Source organism: Seriola lalandi, unplaced genomic scaffold (genome assembly GCF_002814215.2).
Source record: "Seriola lalandi dorsalis isolate HSWRI2012SDOR001 ecotype SW California unplaced genomic scaffold, Sedor1 jcf7180002054520, whole genome shotgun sequence".
Taxonomy (NCBI): domain Eukaryota; kingdom Metazoa; phylum Chordata; class Actinopteri; order Carangiformes; family Carangidae; genus Seriola; species Seriola lalandi.
The window spans coordinates 29,011-41,933 of NW_019525073.1; the positions used below are offsets into that span (position 1 = coordinate 29,011).

The 12,923-nt window shown below is 38.8% G+C and overlaps 2 protein-coding genes across 5 annotated transcripts in view; both read right to left on the reverse strand.

Annotated features, from left to right (window-relative positions):
* Positions 1-515: 515 nt before the first annotated feature.
* Positions 516-6,800, reverse strand: sh2d5 (SH2 domain containing 5). 4 transcript variants are annotated; one of them, XM_023414063.2, is made up of 10 exons: positions 6,585-6,800; positions 5,956-6,011; positions 5,792-5,872; positions 5,637-5,711; positions 5,334-5,480; positions 4,181-4,381; positions 3,455-3,638; positions 2,932-3,037; positions 2,670-2,829; positions 516-1,741 (listed from the first exon to the last, which is right to left on the reverse strand). In XM_023414063.2, exons 2-10 carry the CDS (start codon positions 6,004-6,006, stop codon positions 1,535-1,537), a joined length of 1,212 nt encoding a protein of 403 aa, XP_023269831.1. In that variant the 5' UTR covers positions 6,007-6,011; positions 6,585-6,800; the 3' UTR covers positions 516-1,534. The 4 variants fall into 4 exon arrangements, with proteins under 4 accessions (XP_023269831.1, XP_023269830.1, XP_087032112.1 ...); XM_023414062.2 differs by having other exon boundaries at positions 5,956-6,037; XM_087175986.1 differs by lacking the exon at positions 6,585-6,800 and adding an exon at positions 6,257-6,576.
* Positions 6,801-8,231: 1,431 nt separating this feature from the next.
* The window catches only part of hp1bp3 (heterochromatin protein 1, binding protein 3), an 8,570-nt gene continuing 3,878 nt past the window's right edge, over positions 8,232-12,923 (reverse strand). The window contains exons 9-12 of the mRNA XM_087175984.1: positions 11,886-12,080; positions 10,988-11,099; positions 10,298-10,471; positions 8,232-9,738 (exon numbers count right to left, since the gene is read on the reverse strand). Of these exons, the coding sequence (XP_087032110.1) occupies positions 9,147-9,738; positions 10,298-10,471; positions 10,988-11,099; positions 11,886-12,080 (1,073 nt within the window). The 3' untranslated portion in view covers positions 8,232-9,146. The remainder of the gene's footprint in view (positions 9,739-10,297; positions 10,472-10,987; positions 11,100-11,885; positions 12,081-12,923) is intronic.

Sequence of the window (12,923 nt, forward strand, 5' to 3'; positions counted from 1 at the left end):
TTAAATCAATCATTAGTTGCAGCCCTAATTGATTAAACTGTATGGTCATTTCGGAAGATGTAGTTTGTAGTGTTGAATTGTATTGCTTTATACTGATGCCCCTCTGTATAATGCAACAGTTCAACACCACAGACCATATCATCTAAAATTATCAGTTGATACAGTTGAATTAACACCTCTCTTAACAGTGTCAATACTGAACATTTTAAGCTTCTTAAAAGTAGGATTTATTGCATAGTTGTTGTTTTAGAAGACTGCATGAGATTTAACTAAGTTTACTTAATAAACTTGCAACTGAATGTATATCAGTGTAGAAATCTCCTGTGACCCTATTTGCACATCAAGCAATCCCATGTGCCCTGACATTTAGAAACTGTGTGCAGTACAAGTTGCCAGAGTATTCCCCTGAGCAAAGTAGCTTCCTCAGTGTCAAAGCTGCAAGTGAGGTTTTGCCATGCAGAGTCATGAATAATGAAAAAAACATAGTGTGGATTGAAAAGAGAAGACACCTGTCATTTAATCTAAAACAAGAGTTTATAATTAGAAAACCGTTTCTTGTTCTAATGTGGAAAAAGACGGTACATATTATTCACTATAAACGTGTAAGCTTAATTGTTGTGTGGCCCCCTGGAGAAGAAACAATATCACAGATAATCATATGATAACCAACATCCTGGGGCAGACCTAATCTCATATCATGATATATCAGTTTCTATTATGGCTATGTTCCACTGAAAAACATGAGCACTGATCCAACATGCAAAAGGTATACTAAACTGCACACAACATTACCAGTAAAACAAACATAACCATGGGTTAGACTGACTACTAACAAACATTAAAACACAGAAAATTTCAACACAGCCTACCTTTTGCCCCCCTCTTAGTGGCCATGATACAAGTGTACCAATATAATCTGAGGTCTCAAGATGTAGAAAATAACTGATGTTACCATCCGGTTTTCTTACACCAGGACACTCACTGTGTATAATATTGCTTCTTACATATCTCCCAGGCCTTATGTCTAAACACAGAAAGAATAAGATTAAAGTCCAATGAAACTATAAAATTTCATATTTGCAGAAAATCTTTACAATGCAAAAAAAAAAAGAAAAAAGAAAGACCGTTATAGTTTTAAGTGCCATCATGTGCAACAATCTGAGTGATCAATTCCACTCCAAGTTTAAGGTTATTAATTTCATCCATAAAAACACTAATAAACTCCTCTGATGCCGTATAGGCACATATAAAAATATTTTTAAAAAATATACTGAAAGACATAAAAGCTGAAAGCATAAAATATTACATCCTTGACAAATAAGTACCCTCTAATGAAATGACTTGTACACTATATACATTAAGTGCCAACACTGTTAATAGGTGCATTATGTTTTACAGTTTGTGAAGCCTCCACACAACACCAAATGTGATTTTTAAAGTATGAGATGATATATGTGCAAAAGAAAGAAAAACAGGTGTCACTTATTTTGGATCTTTGGTGGTTGGCATTCCACATGTTCCAGTGTCCAGGGGTTTAAACCCATCCCTTTCTCTGGGTACTTTTCAACTTGGATTTGTTCAGGCTCTTGTGTAACTTTACAGGCTGCTGTTTGCTGGTGTTTTCCTCCCACTCGTAACAGTGGTTTACTCGGGCACAGCTCAGCAGGCATTGCAGCTCATCTTGGGTCTCTGTGTAGTATTCGATCAGCTCTGCTATGGAAGTGAACTCAGTCTTGTTTTTCTACCGCAAAGATAAAATGAAGAAAACAGAAAACGTTACTATGGTCACAACTAGTGCTATACTGAATTCTGATTTGCAAACACATTTATGATGAAATGCCAACAATTTCATCATTGAGTTTTACTAGTTGTCTAAAAGCTGTTTTATGGGATTGTGCACATTAAATAAGTCTATATACTTGCAATACTTTGGCATAAAAATTGAATAGTTAAGAATGTTCTTTCTCTCCAACACACACAGACCCACACACTGAATACTGAGGTGCTGCAAGGCCAACTTTTGTTGAGATCCACTGATGTGTATTTTAAATTAGGGCCCAGATACCACAGTTTGTAAATATAACACTGAATTTCAGAGAAATATGTAGGATATCAAATGATCCACAGAAAGTGCATCTTGGGTTTTTGATGTTTCACTTGATAGAAGGTTGATGAATTCTCAACAAAGATACAAAATATAAACGTACCCAAGAGGACATTTCTGGGAGGATCAGTCTTGAAGGGGTTAATATTTGGGTGAAATATCACATAAAGGTGATACAAAAATTGCTAAATAAATATTTTATATTAAAAAACGCAAAAGACAAAAAAAAACAAACAAACAAACAAAAACAATAAATGACATACATTTCTGAAAATGTAACTATTTCCTCTAAATTTCAATAAACTTTTTTGGGTATTTCTGCTTTATTTTATAGATAAAGAGCGGAAATTACATGCAGCAAAGGGCCTGGGCCAGACTCGAACCCGGACTGCTGCGATAAGGACTCAGCCTTAGCACATGGTACCCCCTGTACCAGGAGAGCTACTGGGTAGCCCACGTCAGTGATTTTGTTTCCACTACAAATCTAAACAAATATTAGCCCAACAGGCTTGGTGTTTGCTAATAATTGTATGTAAGATTCAACCTTGTAAGACAAACCAATTACCTCCAACAGGAATTTCCCTTTACGAGTGTTTTCTATAAGGTGGGTCACCAGGCCAGAGGGGAAACGAATGATGAGAGAGCCACATTTGGGTTTTTTAGGATGAGAGCACAGGAGGTACGAACCCATAACATCATCTGCCAGCAGGGAATAGCTGCTGTCACTGAAATCAGAAGATATATTAGAGAAAACCACTGATATATCCAAGTGCTGGAGAAGGCATCTGTTGTCAGTAAGATATGTTTAATGCCCGAGGAACACTCACACTGCGATACCAGCCCAACACCACACCGCTTGAGCCAGTGCTTCTTCTGTTTCGGCCAGGCTGGGCGCACGGGACCGTCGCACCACTGTCCGGTCTTCCACCTTTTCTGTTTTCACATATAAGAGGAGAAGTCATTGTGAATTTGGATTTGTTTTAATTCCAGAGTTTCACACGTGGAGGAACTCCACCAGCCATGTTTGTGTGGGAAAACATCCAATGTAATCCCAACTCAGTGAAGGGAATGTTTGGCCTAAACGGAGCAAGTGGTGATAAAACAAAAGCTTGTGTTTCAGTGTGTTAAAGGTAAGAGTCAAATAAACAGTAGTGAGAGAAGTTCAACAGTGAGAAGCTTTAAGAAAATATATCATGACCCATGTGAGACAAGATTATTATCCATCACCTTAAACTACCTTCTGACACCACAACAGACAGTGAGTGACTGCCCATCACCTAACACTGAGGGGTTTGCTTTACCTAATCAACTCTCTGACTCTTGATAGTGCTCTGTGAACACTCGGCCCACCTTGTGACGCATTCAGTCGCTCCTGAACACTGCGCTGTTTGAGTGGTGTAAATGTGAAGGAGCGGTAAGCGCCGGAGCGCAGTGCTTTGGTGCGGATGGCTTTCTTGCGAACCAGGGAGGGAGAGGAGGTGGGGAAGACTTCATCTTGGCTGCTGTGCGGGTCGTCGGAAGACTTCTTATTTTTCTATAAATGAGGGAAAAGAAGATGTTGTCTGAGTGCAACTAGTTTAATTGGGAAGTGGGCAGTCAATAGTTGCCATACTCTTTTGACCCTTTGGTAAATCCATAATTGAATTATTTATGGCCAAGGTTAGTTTAAATTTTAATTAATTTTTTTTTTTTTTATGAGGATCACAAATTTAACAAAATCTCAGATATTCATGGAAATACGTGTCAAATGATGCATAACACATAACGCCTTCAAATGTCTTGCTTGGTTTAACCAAAAGTCCAAAAACCCCAAATATTTAGTTTAAGAAAAGAAGGAAAATCTTCTCTTTCGAGAGACTGAACTTTCTGGATGAATTTTAAAAACAATTGAAACAATTAATAAAAGTAGTAGCCAATTGTTTTTCTTTTGACTGATTAATTAATTAACCAATTCAGTTTCAACTGTCATACAAAAATGTAACTTAGAGGCTTCTTAAGGGTAAACTGCAATCTAAAAAGGGAAATATTGTGGTTCAAGAACGATATCAACCTGTAAGAAAATGTTATGGTCCAAACCTTTGTGCCTGGCAACAGCCCTTGAAAAGGTGCTCTTCTGAAGGACACCAAGGCACTGACACTGAGAGGGAAACCGTGGTTGAGCAGTGAAGGGGTACGACGAGGCATCGAGCCGGCAGAGTTTTCCTGAGCCTCCTCTGGGTGCTTCTCCAAGTAAGACAGCTGGAAACAGCGGCACAGCAGCAGGTTCAGGAACTGGGCCTACAGCAGAGAGGAGAGAAAACTATTCAGTGTTACCTGGTAAATCAAATTCTTAGGTGACTTAGTTAATAACATGAATACAATTACACTTTTAATGAACTTGCTTACAGGCTCCAGGAACAGACATCCAATTGAAATGTCTAGTCAAGATATAATATCACAAAGCAAAGAAACGCAATCTTCTTCTCTTTAATTTGGAACAAGTGTCACCACCACTCTTCCTCTATAGCTGCCAGTAAACACTAACCTCACTTTCTGACCACTCTAAATGTATTCCCCACAAAATGAATGAACACAGTCAGGACTATGGGTTGAAGTGGTGTTTTTTTTAAATGCACCAACCAGCGACGTTGGTTTTACGCCTAAGAGCATCAAATTAAAATGGTTAATTTTAGGATTAGAGATGGTTGCAGTTTGGTATGGTTATGTTTTGGGTGAGAATCCAGAAAGAGCTTCCTGCAATTACTATAAGAAGGGTAACAATGTGTTTTTTCCAACATGCACATTGTTATAGTTGTTGCCAGGCAGGGCATGTTGCCCTATTATCACTCTTATTGTAGTTTGTGACATCCTGTAATTCCCAGTATTGCCCCACACAGCTTTGACCTGAACAGACACCTGTGCAGAGCCTTTAATAAAAAAGTCAAACTATACTACAATCATTTCTGTTTTTATTAAGTTAAACGGCTTTATCGATTATTGACCCATGTTTGGTTGCACCGTCTCAGATGTGTTGTTGCGGTACCACAATGTTCAGAAGCATTTTGTACAAGTTTTCACTGGATGTGACAGACATTTGAATTTTTAAGTTCAGCTAAGTCCAACTTTGATGAACTTCTCATACACCTAACCACAGGTCACTTTAAAATACTTTTCACATCCTCCCTTTGACGCATCTCAAATAGATTTTATATCAAGAGAATGTGACACAATGTTACTGGACATTTCCTACCGCTCTGGCATGCCTAGCTTGGAAGACATGGCAGTACAGCTGGGCATCTGTGCTGCCCGGGTTGTGGGAGACGAAGGCAAACTGGGCATCGACAGGCCGTGCGGTGGACAGAGAGACTCTGCGCAGGGCATGAGCCATCAGGAGGGTCTGCAGAGGGGAGGGTGACATAACACACAGGAACAACAGATGCAAGATGACTAAAACTACATTTTTAAGTATAAATGTTACCACTTCCAGGTTAAAACATCATCAGATCAATGTATGCGAATAATGTTTTCACTCAAGACAAAACACCATCCTCACCGTTTCATCCTCGTTGTACATTTTCACACCTTTGATGGAGAATTTTATGGATACAGGCCGCATTCGCCTGCATGTCTGGTTGAGGACAACCAATGTATTAGTCACTGTATTCTCCTTTAAACAGGTATTAGTTCCTCAGACGGAGCTGGACTTACTTTAAGGAACTTCAGCTGAGTGTGCAGACGCTCTATCTGGTCATCCAAACAGCAGTCATCCACAGGAAATGAGCCCACATACTTTACAGCAAAGACATAAGTTTAAGCAAAACACACACACACACACAAAGAACACACTGATATATAAAAATCACAAATAGTACCTCTGCCGATCGTGTCACTGAACCATCTTCTCTCACTGGTGCCTCACCCATGATGCCTATTTTTCTCATACAGCGAGAAAATCTTAACCAAGGGCAACAAGAAACAAGACCAAAAGAGTAAATTCAAAGCCTGTCAAAAAACACACAAAAGTTTAGGAAACTCTCAACTTTTAAAAGTTCAGCAATCACAGCAGTGGTGCAACGGGGGATTTAAAACCAGCAAAATATATAGAAAAGTTAAGGTGTATCACAGTAGAGTGCAGTTAATAAAGACCTTGAGATATACAGGAAGACAAGAAACCTGATTTGGGACTTTCTCGTGTGTGCCGTTTTCCAGGCCGTTCCCCTTTAAATCCCTTTAAAAAATGTTGAGCGTTGTAGATGTGTAGAAGTCGCTGTTAATACACGGGGAAGTGTTGGTATGTGTTTTATGAGCTTATCAGTCCTGACATGCTCCAAACAGTGGACAAAAACCGAAGTGTTAAAGTGAAGTCAAAATGACAAACAGCGGACTAGATAACACTTGGGAACAGTTTCCGTCTTCTGTAGACCAACAGACACTGGAGCGTCTCAGTTCAAAGGTCGTAAAAAAAAATTAAAAAAAAAGCTATGAAATCTCACAAACTCACTTTTCAGAGCCTCCAGCAGCAACACCACCTCCGCCAGTTTACTCTGCGTCTTCTGCACACGCCGTTGACGACACCGAGGTCCGAATCACCTTTACGTGCTGCCGCCGCCGCCGCGCTCCGTCGTCCAGGTGTGCTACCGGTGGCCCAAGGCGGGGCTTGAGGGAAAGGAACCCCGAGGTGGAAGAGGACGAGGAGGAGGAGGAGGAGGAAGGTGTTCACTTTCCCCCCTCTCGTATGAAATGAAAGTCAGTGGAGGATAACGTGTTGAATCACTTCCCTCCCTATGCTGCTCCCTCTATCCACACATTCCTGGTCGTTGCGCAATTCATCCCGCTGACACCACACGCCCAGCGGTGGAAGAAGTAGGCCTACTCAGATACGGTTTTATAATTATTATTTTTAAGTAAAAGTACCAATATAATCATGTAAAATACTTTATTTCAAGTCGTGCATTCAAAATCCTACTTAAAAGTATTACAAGTAGCCTAAAAGCAAGTAGGGACATACCCTCCGACTTAATAGCAAGTTGGCAAAAACATAAAATTGTGGCAGTTTTATGTTTAGACAGCACAACATGACATATTGTAATTTTGTGTTTTTGTTTTTTAAAACGAACATAAATTTGTCATTTCAGTGAACAAGTGACTATTTGTCAAACAAACAGTAGATAGTTTTACACTCATTTGTAAGTTCAAAAAACTACAAGAATGTATAGTGTACAATTAAATATCTAAGGTGTATTGATGCAAGCATTATGTGAAAAGGAAGATGATGAGCTAAACAGAAATTTTTCAGACCAGTTGAACAACTTATCCCCACTCTGTGTGAAGCCACCCATTCTAGCTGAAACGTTCATCAAATTTGAACCGTCACTGTGTAAAAACTATGAATGTGATTTCAAAGTTGAGTACAACCAAAGATTAATGAAAGTTTCCAAACATTTTGACCTTTGACTGGAGTTTCTGCCTTAAAGTATGAATGACGACTGGCATTTTTGATCATTGTCCGTTCATCTTAATGGGAAAAAATGACAAGTATGAAAAAGATCCAAAAAATGAATACATCCAATAATGTCCTAATTGACCTGAACATAATGTGAATGGAGTTTGAAGCGTCTAGCAGATAGGAGTCAAAAAAATGTTATAATAAAGAATTTTTGAACCTGAGAACATATAATGGGATTGCATTTGCAACAATCCCACCTAAACATGCAAGGCTATTATGATGTCTCTGTTGTTTGTCTAAACAAAGTTGGAACAAAAACAAATACTCCACCCAAACAACAGTCCAGCTTCTTAAGATTGAACCTGAGAACTCAAACTGAAAGGACTTTCATCGTTACATATGGTTTGGACAGTAATGCAACACATTCCTATACATTACACACTGTTATTGTGTGAACTTCCAGGAAGTGAAATAGTTAAATCTGGTGAATCATCTTTCAGTTAATCATTTAAAAATCCTGTTGTTGCAGCACCCCACAGCTGCGAAGAGCAGTTCTCTGTAGAATGATGAAACCCATATATTCTATTGTGCTAATTATCAAGTTAAAAAAGTACTTAAACTTCTTTCTGTTCTGGAATCATGAAGAACGTGTTGTATTGTATGTGTTTACCCACTATATTAAATGACTAAATTATCAGCAAGTTTACAAATATAGCCATTTTATTAATGACTTGGAAAAAAAGCTTAACAACACAAGGAATACATGCATGCAGGGTATGTATGAGCTATTATCCTTCTTTTTCTTATTCACAACACACATTTCTTAGTTTTGTACTCAATTACAACTGTGAAGCAATAAAATCGATTCATGTATATGCCTTTTTACACACACATATCAAAAAATGACTTTTTACCCAATCTGCCTCGTTTTGAAATGAATACCAACATAGTGTTTTATCCTCTGTTAAGTCCTCGACCTGGCACCAGCAGGACTAAACAAATAATTCATGGACAAATATGGATAACAATTCAAATTCTGATGCAGTGCTGTGTGGCCAAAAAATGTGTCCAGGACACAGAACAACAACCTTAAAATCTGTGTTTTATAAAATATTATTAGTATCCGTTTAAACATTTTAACCCACATTTCAACTTAAAATGGAAATTTCATCCCTCAAAAACACTGATATCTTACTTCAGATGATATTAGGAATGTGTGCTGCCAACACCTACAGATTGGATAAGGAAGAGATATAAAAACAGAAGTCACTACATGGCTCTAGTTACAGTATGTGGGATCCTGCTATGGTTTCCAGAGCTGGCAGCTGGTAACACATCTGTTTTAACGGCAACACTAACTGAGCTTCTCTACACATGGTGATTAAAAAGGAAATTCAGAAACTCTCAATGTACAGTAAACTTAATGTTAGGATAGGATAACGTTCTTATTTTACGATAGAAATAATAATAAAAAAAAAACAAACAAACAAAAAAAAAAAAAACTACTGTCCCATTAAAAAGGGAGAAAACAATGATAAAAAGAGAGAGAGCACTGAAGCAAAGCGGCAGACTGCTGCATATTCAGAGCGGCCCAGTTCGTGGAAGGCACTCCTGGGCTCACCATTTCCCTCTCTTGGACTTTCGAGTGGACTGCTTGCTGCTCTTCGCCCCTCTTTTGACTACAGGCCGCTTGGACCCTGCCGGTTTGGGCTTACTGGATCCACTTTTCCTCGCTGACTTTTTGACCGCAGGTTCCTCATTGGACGAGTCTTCAGACTCGGGCTGACTGGATCCACTTTTGGTCACCGACTTTTTAACCTTGGGCTCCGCAGGGGTCGACTCTGTACGTTTAGATCGCTTGGACCCGCTCTTTGGAGTCTCTTTTGTGACTACAGCCTCCTCAGGAGATGACTCTCTGGAAACAGGTCGCTTGGACGCCCTCCTGTTCAGCTTTTTAACGGCTGGCGTTTTGGGCTTTCTTGCAGGAGCTCCTCTCTTTACAGGTGTGGCTTTAGTTGGCGCCTTGGATTCTTTCTTGGAGGATGACTGTTTCTTTCCCAATCTCTTGGCTGAAGACACTGCTTTCTTGGCTGGAGACTTCTTTACGAGGGCATGTCCCCTGCCTTTAGCTTTTGTCTGACTAGCGGTCCGAGATTTCTTGGTAGGTGGGGGACGGCGCGCCTTGGTTGGAGGCCTCTTCTGATATTTCCTAACAGTAATGTGAACATGCAGCAGTTATTTAAATAGACTGTTACACACACATGTAGGTGCAAGGCTGCTGAAATACTACATCTATGAAAATAAAAACTCCTACAAACTCACTCCAAACCAAACATTTATTTAACTGGACAATATTAGATTCCAGTTACATCTTCATCAGATTAAAAAATTAAAATGGACCATGATCTGTGTGGTTTTAAGGGCTCAATCTTCAAGTCTCTGAGTGATACTTACAACAAATGGATTGAACCAGATCCTTTTTCGTTTCAAAACCAAAACCCCCTTCTCACGCCAGGTGGCTGAACAATGTCACGTTTCATTTAAAACTAGAGAAAATCACATTTCTGAGATTTCCTGAGAGTTACAGTGCTACATGATCATTTTAGGACTTGCATACATTTTAATATATATCATTTAGATCTGTGGTTCATAGTCAATGGCGTCACTCTCTTTTTTTATTAAAGCAGTAACTTAAGTGTCTTGATTAATGATGCAGCATTGGATTTTGGAATACTATCCAAATATGAAATTAGAACTTTTATACCCACCTCTTACGGTAGGGAGGGTCGTCCGATGAGTCGTCTTCCTCCTCTTCCGATTCTGACTCTTCTTCTTCCTCGTCAGAAGAGTCAGCCACCCGCCTCCGCTTGGCTGGAGTTGCAGGTTTTGTTGTGTTTTTGTTCTGAAGCTCTTTGAATTTGTCTGGGTACAGGATGGTGGGACTAAAGAGAAAAATATTCTTTTTTAAAAAAGCCGAGAAGGTGTATCAAATGAAAAATACAAGTATCTGAAAATCTGAGTAAATGTACATGTTTTGTGGATGTTGTTTTCAAAGCTAGCTACTAACTGATCCATCTGCCTTAAAATATGTAATAGATAAAATATTTAAAAACTATATACTATGGAAGCATATTTTATTCACTCAAATGAAAAGGTTTCTTTAAAAAACTTTCATATCTCCTTATTATAGACTTAGAAATATCTCAATTACTAGATGAAGATTACAAGATCCATATCTCAAACAGAACATGGTCTGTATCTCTGGGTGTCTGTGTTTCAACATGTGTTGCTGACCACCATGGTGAATTTTTTTGTGGACACTGATGGGAACAAAAACTAGAAATTCTGAGATTTTTAAACATCGAGAAAGAGTGTGATGAAGGGGGAAAAAAAGAAGGTATTCTTAACATTAAATGGTTAATCAATGGAACCCTTTTCTCCAAGTGTAGATGATATACCTGGGGTAGAAAGGGAACGAGAGCTGGTAGGTCCCTGTGAAGCCGTGACCAGTGATCTGCTCCATCCATCCTAGGACTTTACACTTTGTCAGGGTCCTCCTCAGATTGGCCACTAAAGAAAGAGTTTGTCTTTTAGTAATTACATTCTGGATGCACAAACCTTGTTACCCACATCTTATCATGCAGTGACACTCAATCTTAACAAAAAAAATATGCCTTTTGAGTGAACTGCTGAACCCTGTAGACTAGAAATGTGGATGTAAAAAGTTGGTTGCATCCCTTGCAGAAAATAATAGCTGTGGTCACCCAAAACATCAATCAATTCAATTCAATTCAATTCAATCTTTATTAAAGTACAGCCTATGGGGTGTCTACAGAAAGAAAACAACAAATTTTCTCCATGGAAGCTTCTAAAATAGTCTTGCAGCAGAATCCACTTCTTGGTGGTTAATGTTTCACAAAAACAAAAAGAATAAATGCACAATTTCTGCATCAGTGCCCACACTTGACTCCTGCCAGGCTTGTTCGTGGATGTGTGTGTTGGTTTGCATGTATTAAAAGAGTCCCTGCTTCCAGCTCTTTCATTGGTAAGAACCGTTTTAATGTTTCGTTTAAGGAGGAACCAACTGTTTGACTGATGTGTCCGAGAATCAATCAGTTTTCTCCGACAGGACATCAGACAGGATGTGCGAAAACAAATGCACAGGTGTGGTTTCGCATATACATTCTAAGTGGTCCCTATTGGAATCCAATGTAACAAACATGAAGAATAAAACTATACATTTTTTGAGTGATTATTTTGAATAAATTTACTTTGAAAATGCTTTGCTTGTCCCTCTGAGTCAATCCCATTAAGCAGTCCCATTAAATCATGTAAGCAAGAGAGAGGGAGTCTCACCTAACTGGTACTCTTTTCTGTCCTTGTTGGCATCTAATAAGTATTTGCGTAGAGTGTTGGTACTGCAGGTTTTAGGTTCATTCATAGCTGTGATGGCGGCTGTGATAGCGTCCTCCAAGGTGCTGCCCTTCAGAAGGACCTGGTTCCCAGTCCGCTTCAACTGTGACAGAATTTTTAGGATATATGGTTCACAGTGCATTCAGACTACAGCAGCTGCAACAACTGCAGCAATGATCAACAGAAAAGTAATCAACAACCATTTTGACATGTTTTAATAAAAAAAAAAAAGAAAAGAAAAACTAGACAAATTCGCTGGTTTCAGCTCCTCAAACATATAATGTATTATATTTTATTGTTCCCTTAGCCTAGATATTTGAAGACATACTCTTGGATTTTTACGGAAAATGGGACACACATTTTTCACTATTTCCTGACACTTTATTTATCAAACAATTACTTGATAATAAAAAGAACTGTATGTCAAAATTAAGGCTGCAACTAACAGATAGGCAGCCTGTCATTTATCTCTCACAGACTGTGTTTTTGCCGCATAGTCTTTTTATTCATGCTCATGTTTTTGTATGAGGGGGGTGGGGGTGGGGGCTGTCATCGTGTTTACTGGCACTTTGAAAAACCCTTATTTCCCCCTGGTTTCCATGCTTTACAATGCAATATAGTGCCATATTTAATATTACTGAAAAAGTATAATACAACACAGATGCTCAAGCTGGTAGATTTAACTGACAATGCAGTCCTATATGTATCCTGGAAATAAAGCAGGTCCTTAAGTGGTTCAGTGAGTCCTTCTTGTTGGAAGCTGACCAGACAAAACATTAGCAATTAAAGACAGAAAATAAAATGTATCTTTTTTTTTTTTTACTGTTTATAGCTTACAAATGCACAAGTAATGGATGGCTGAGAGCACAACTTGTGCCATAAACCTTGTGCTGCTCATGACAAACACAAAGTCATCTACCGCAGTGGCTTTTATCAGACAGAATTTAAAGTTTTATGTGCCATTAGTATATGTCACTCATT

What these genes read in the sequence shown, in the direction of transcription:
- sh2d5 (XM_023414062.2), bottom strand. Translation starts at nt 6,024, where the DNA reads ATGAGAAAAATAGGCATCATGGGTGAGGCACCAGTGAGAGAAGATGGT. An exon ending in CTCAGCTGAAGTTCCTTAAA is followed by an intron (nt 5,712 to 5,791) that starts GTAAGTCCAGCT and finishes GTCCTCAACCAG; the next exon opens with ACATGCAGGCGAATGCGGCC. An exon ending in AAGCTAGGCATGCCAGAGCG is followed by an intron (nt 4,382 to 5,333) that starts GTAGGAAATGTC and finishes TCTCTGCTGTAG; the next exon opens with GCCCAGTTCCTGAACCTGCT.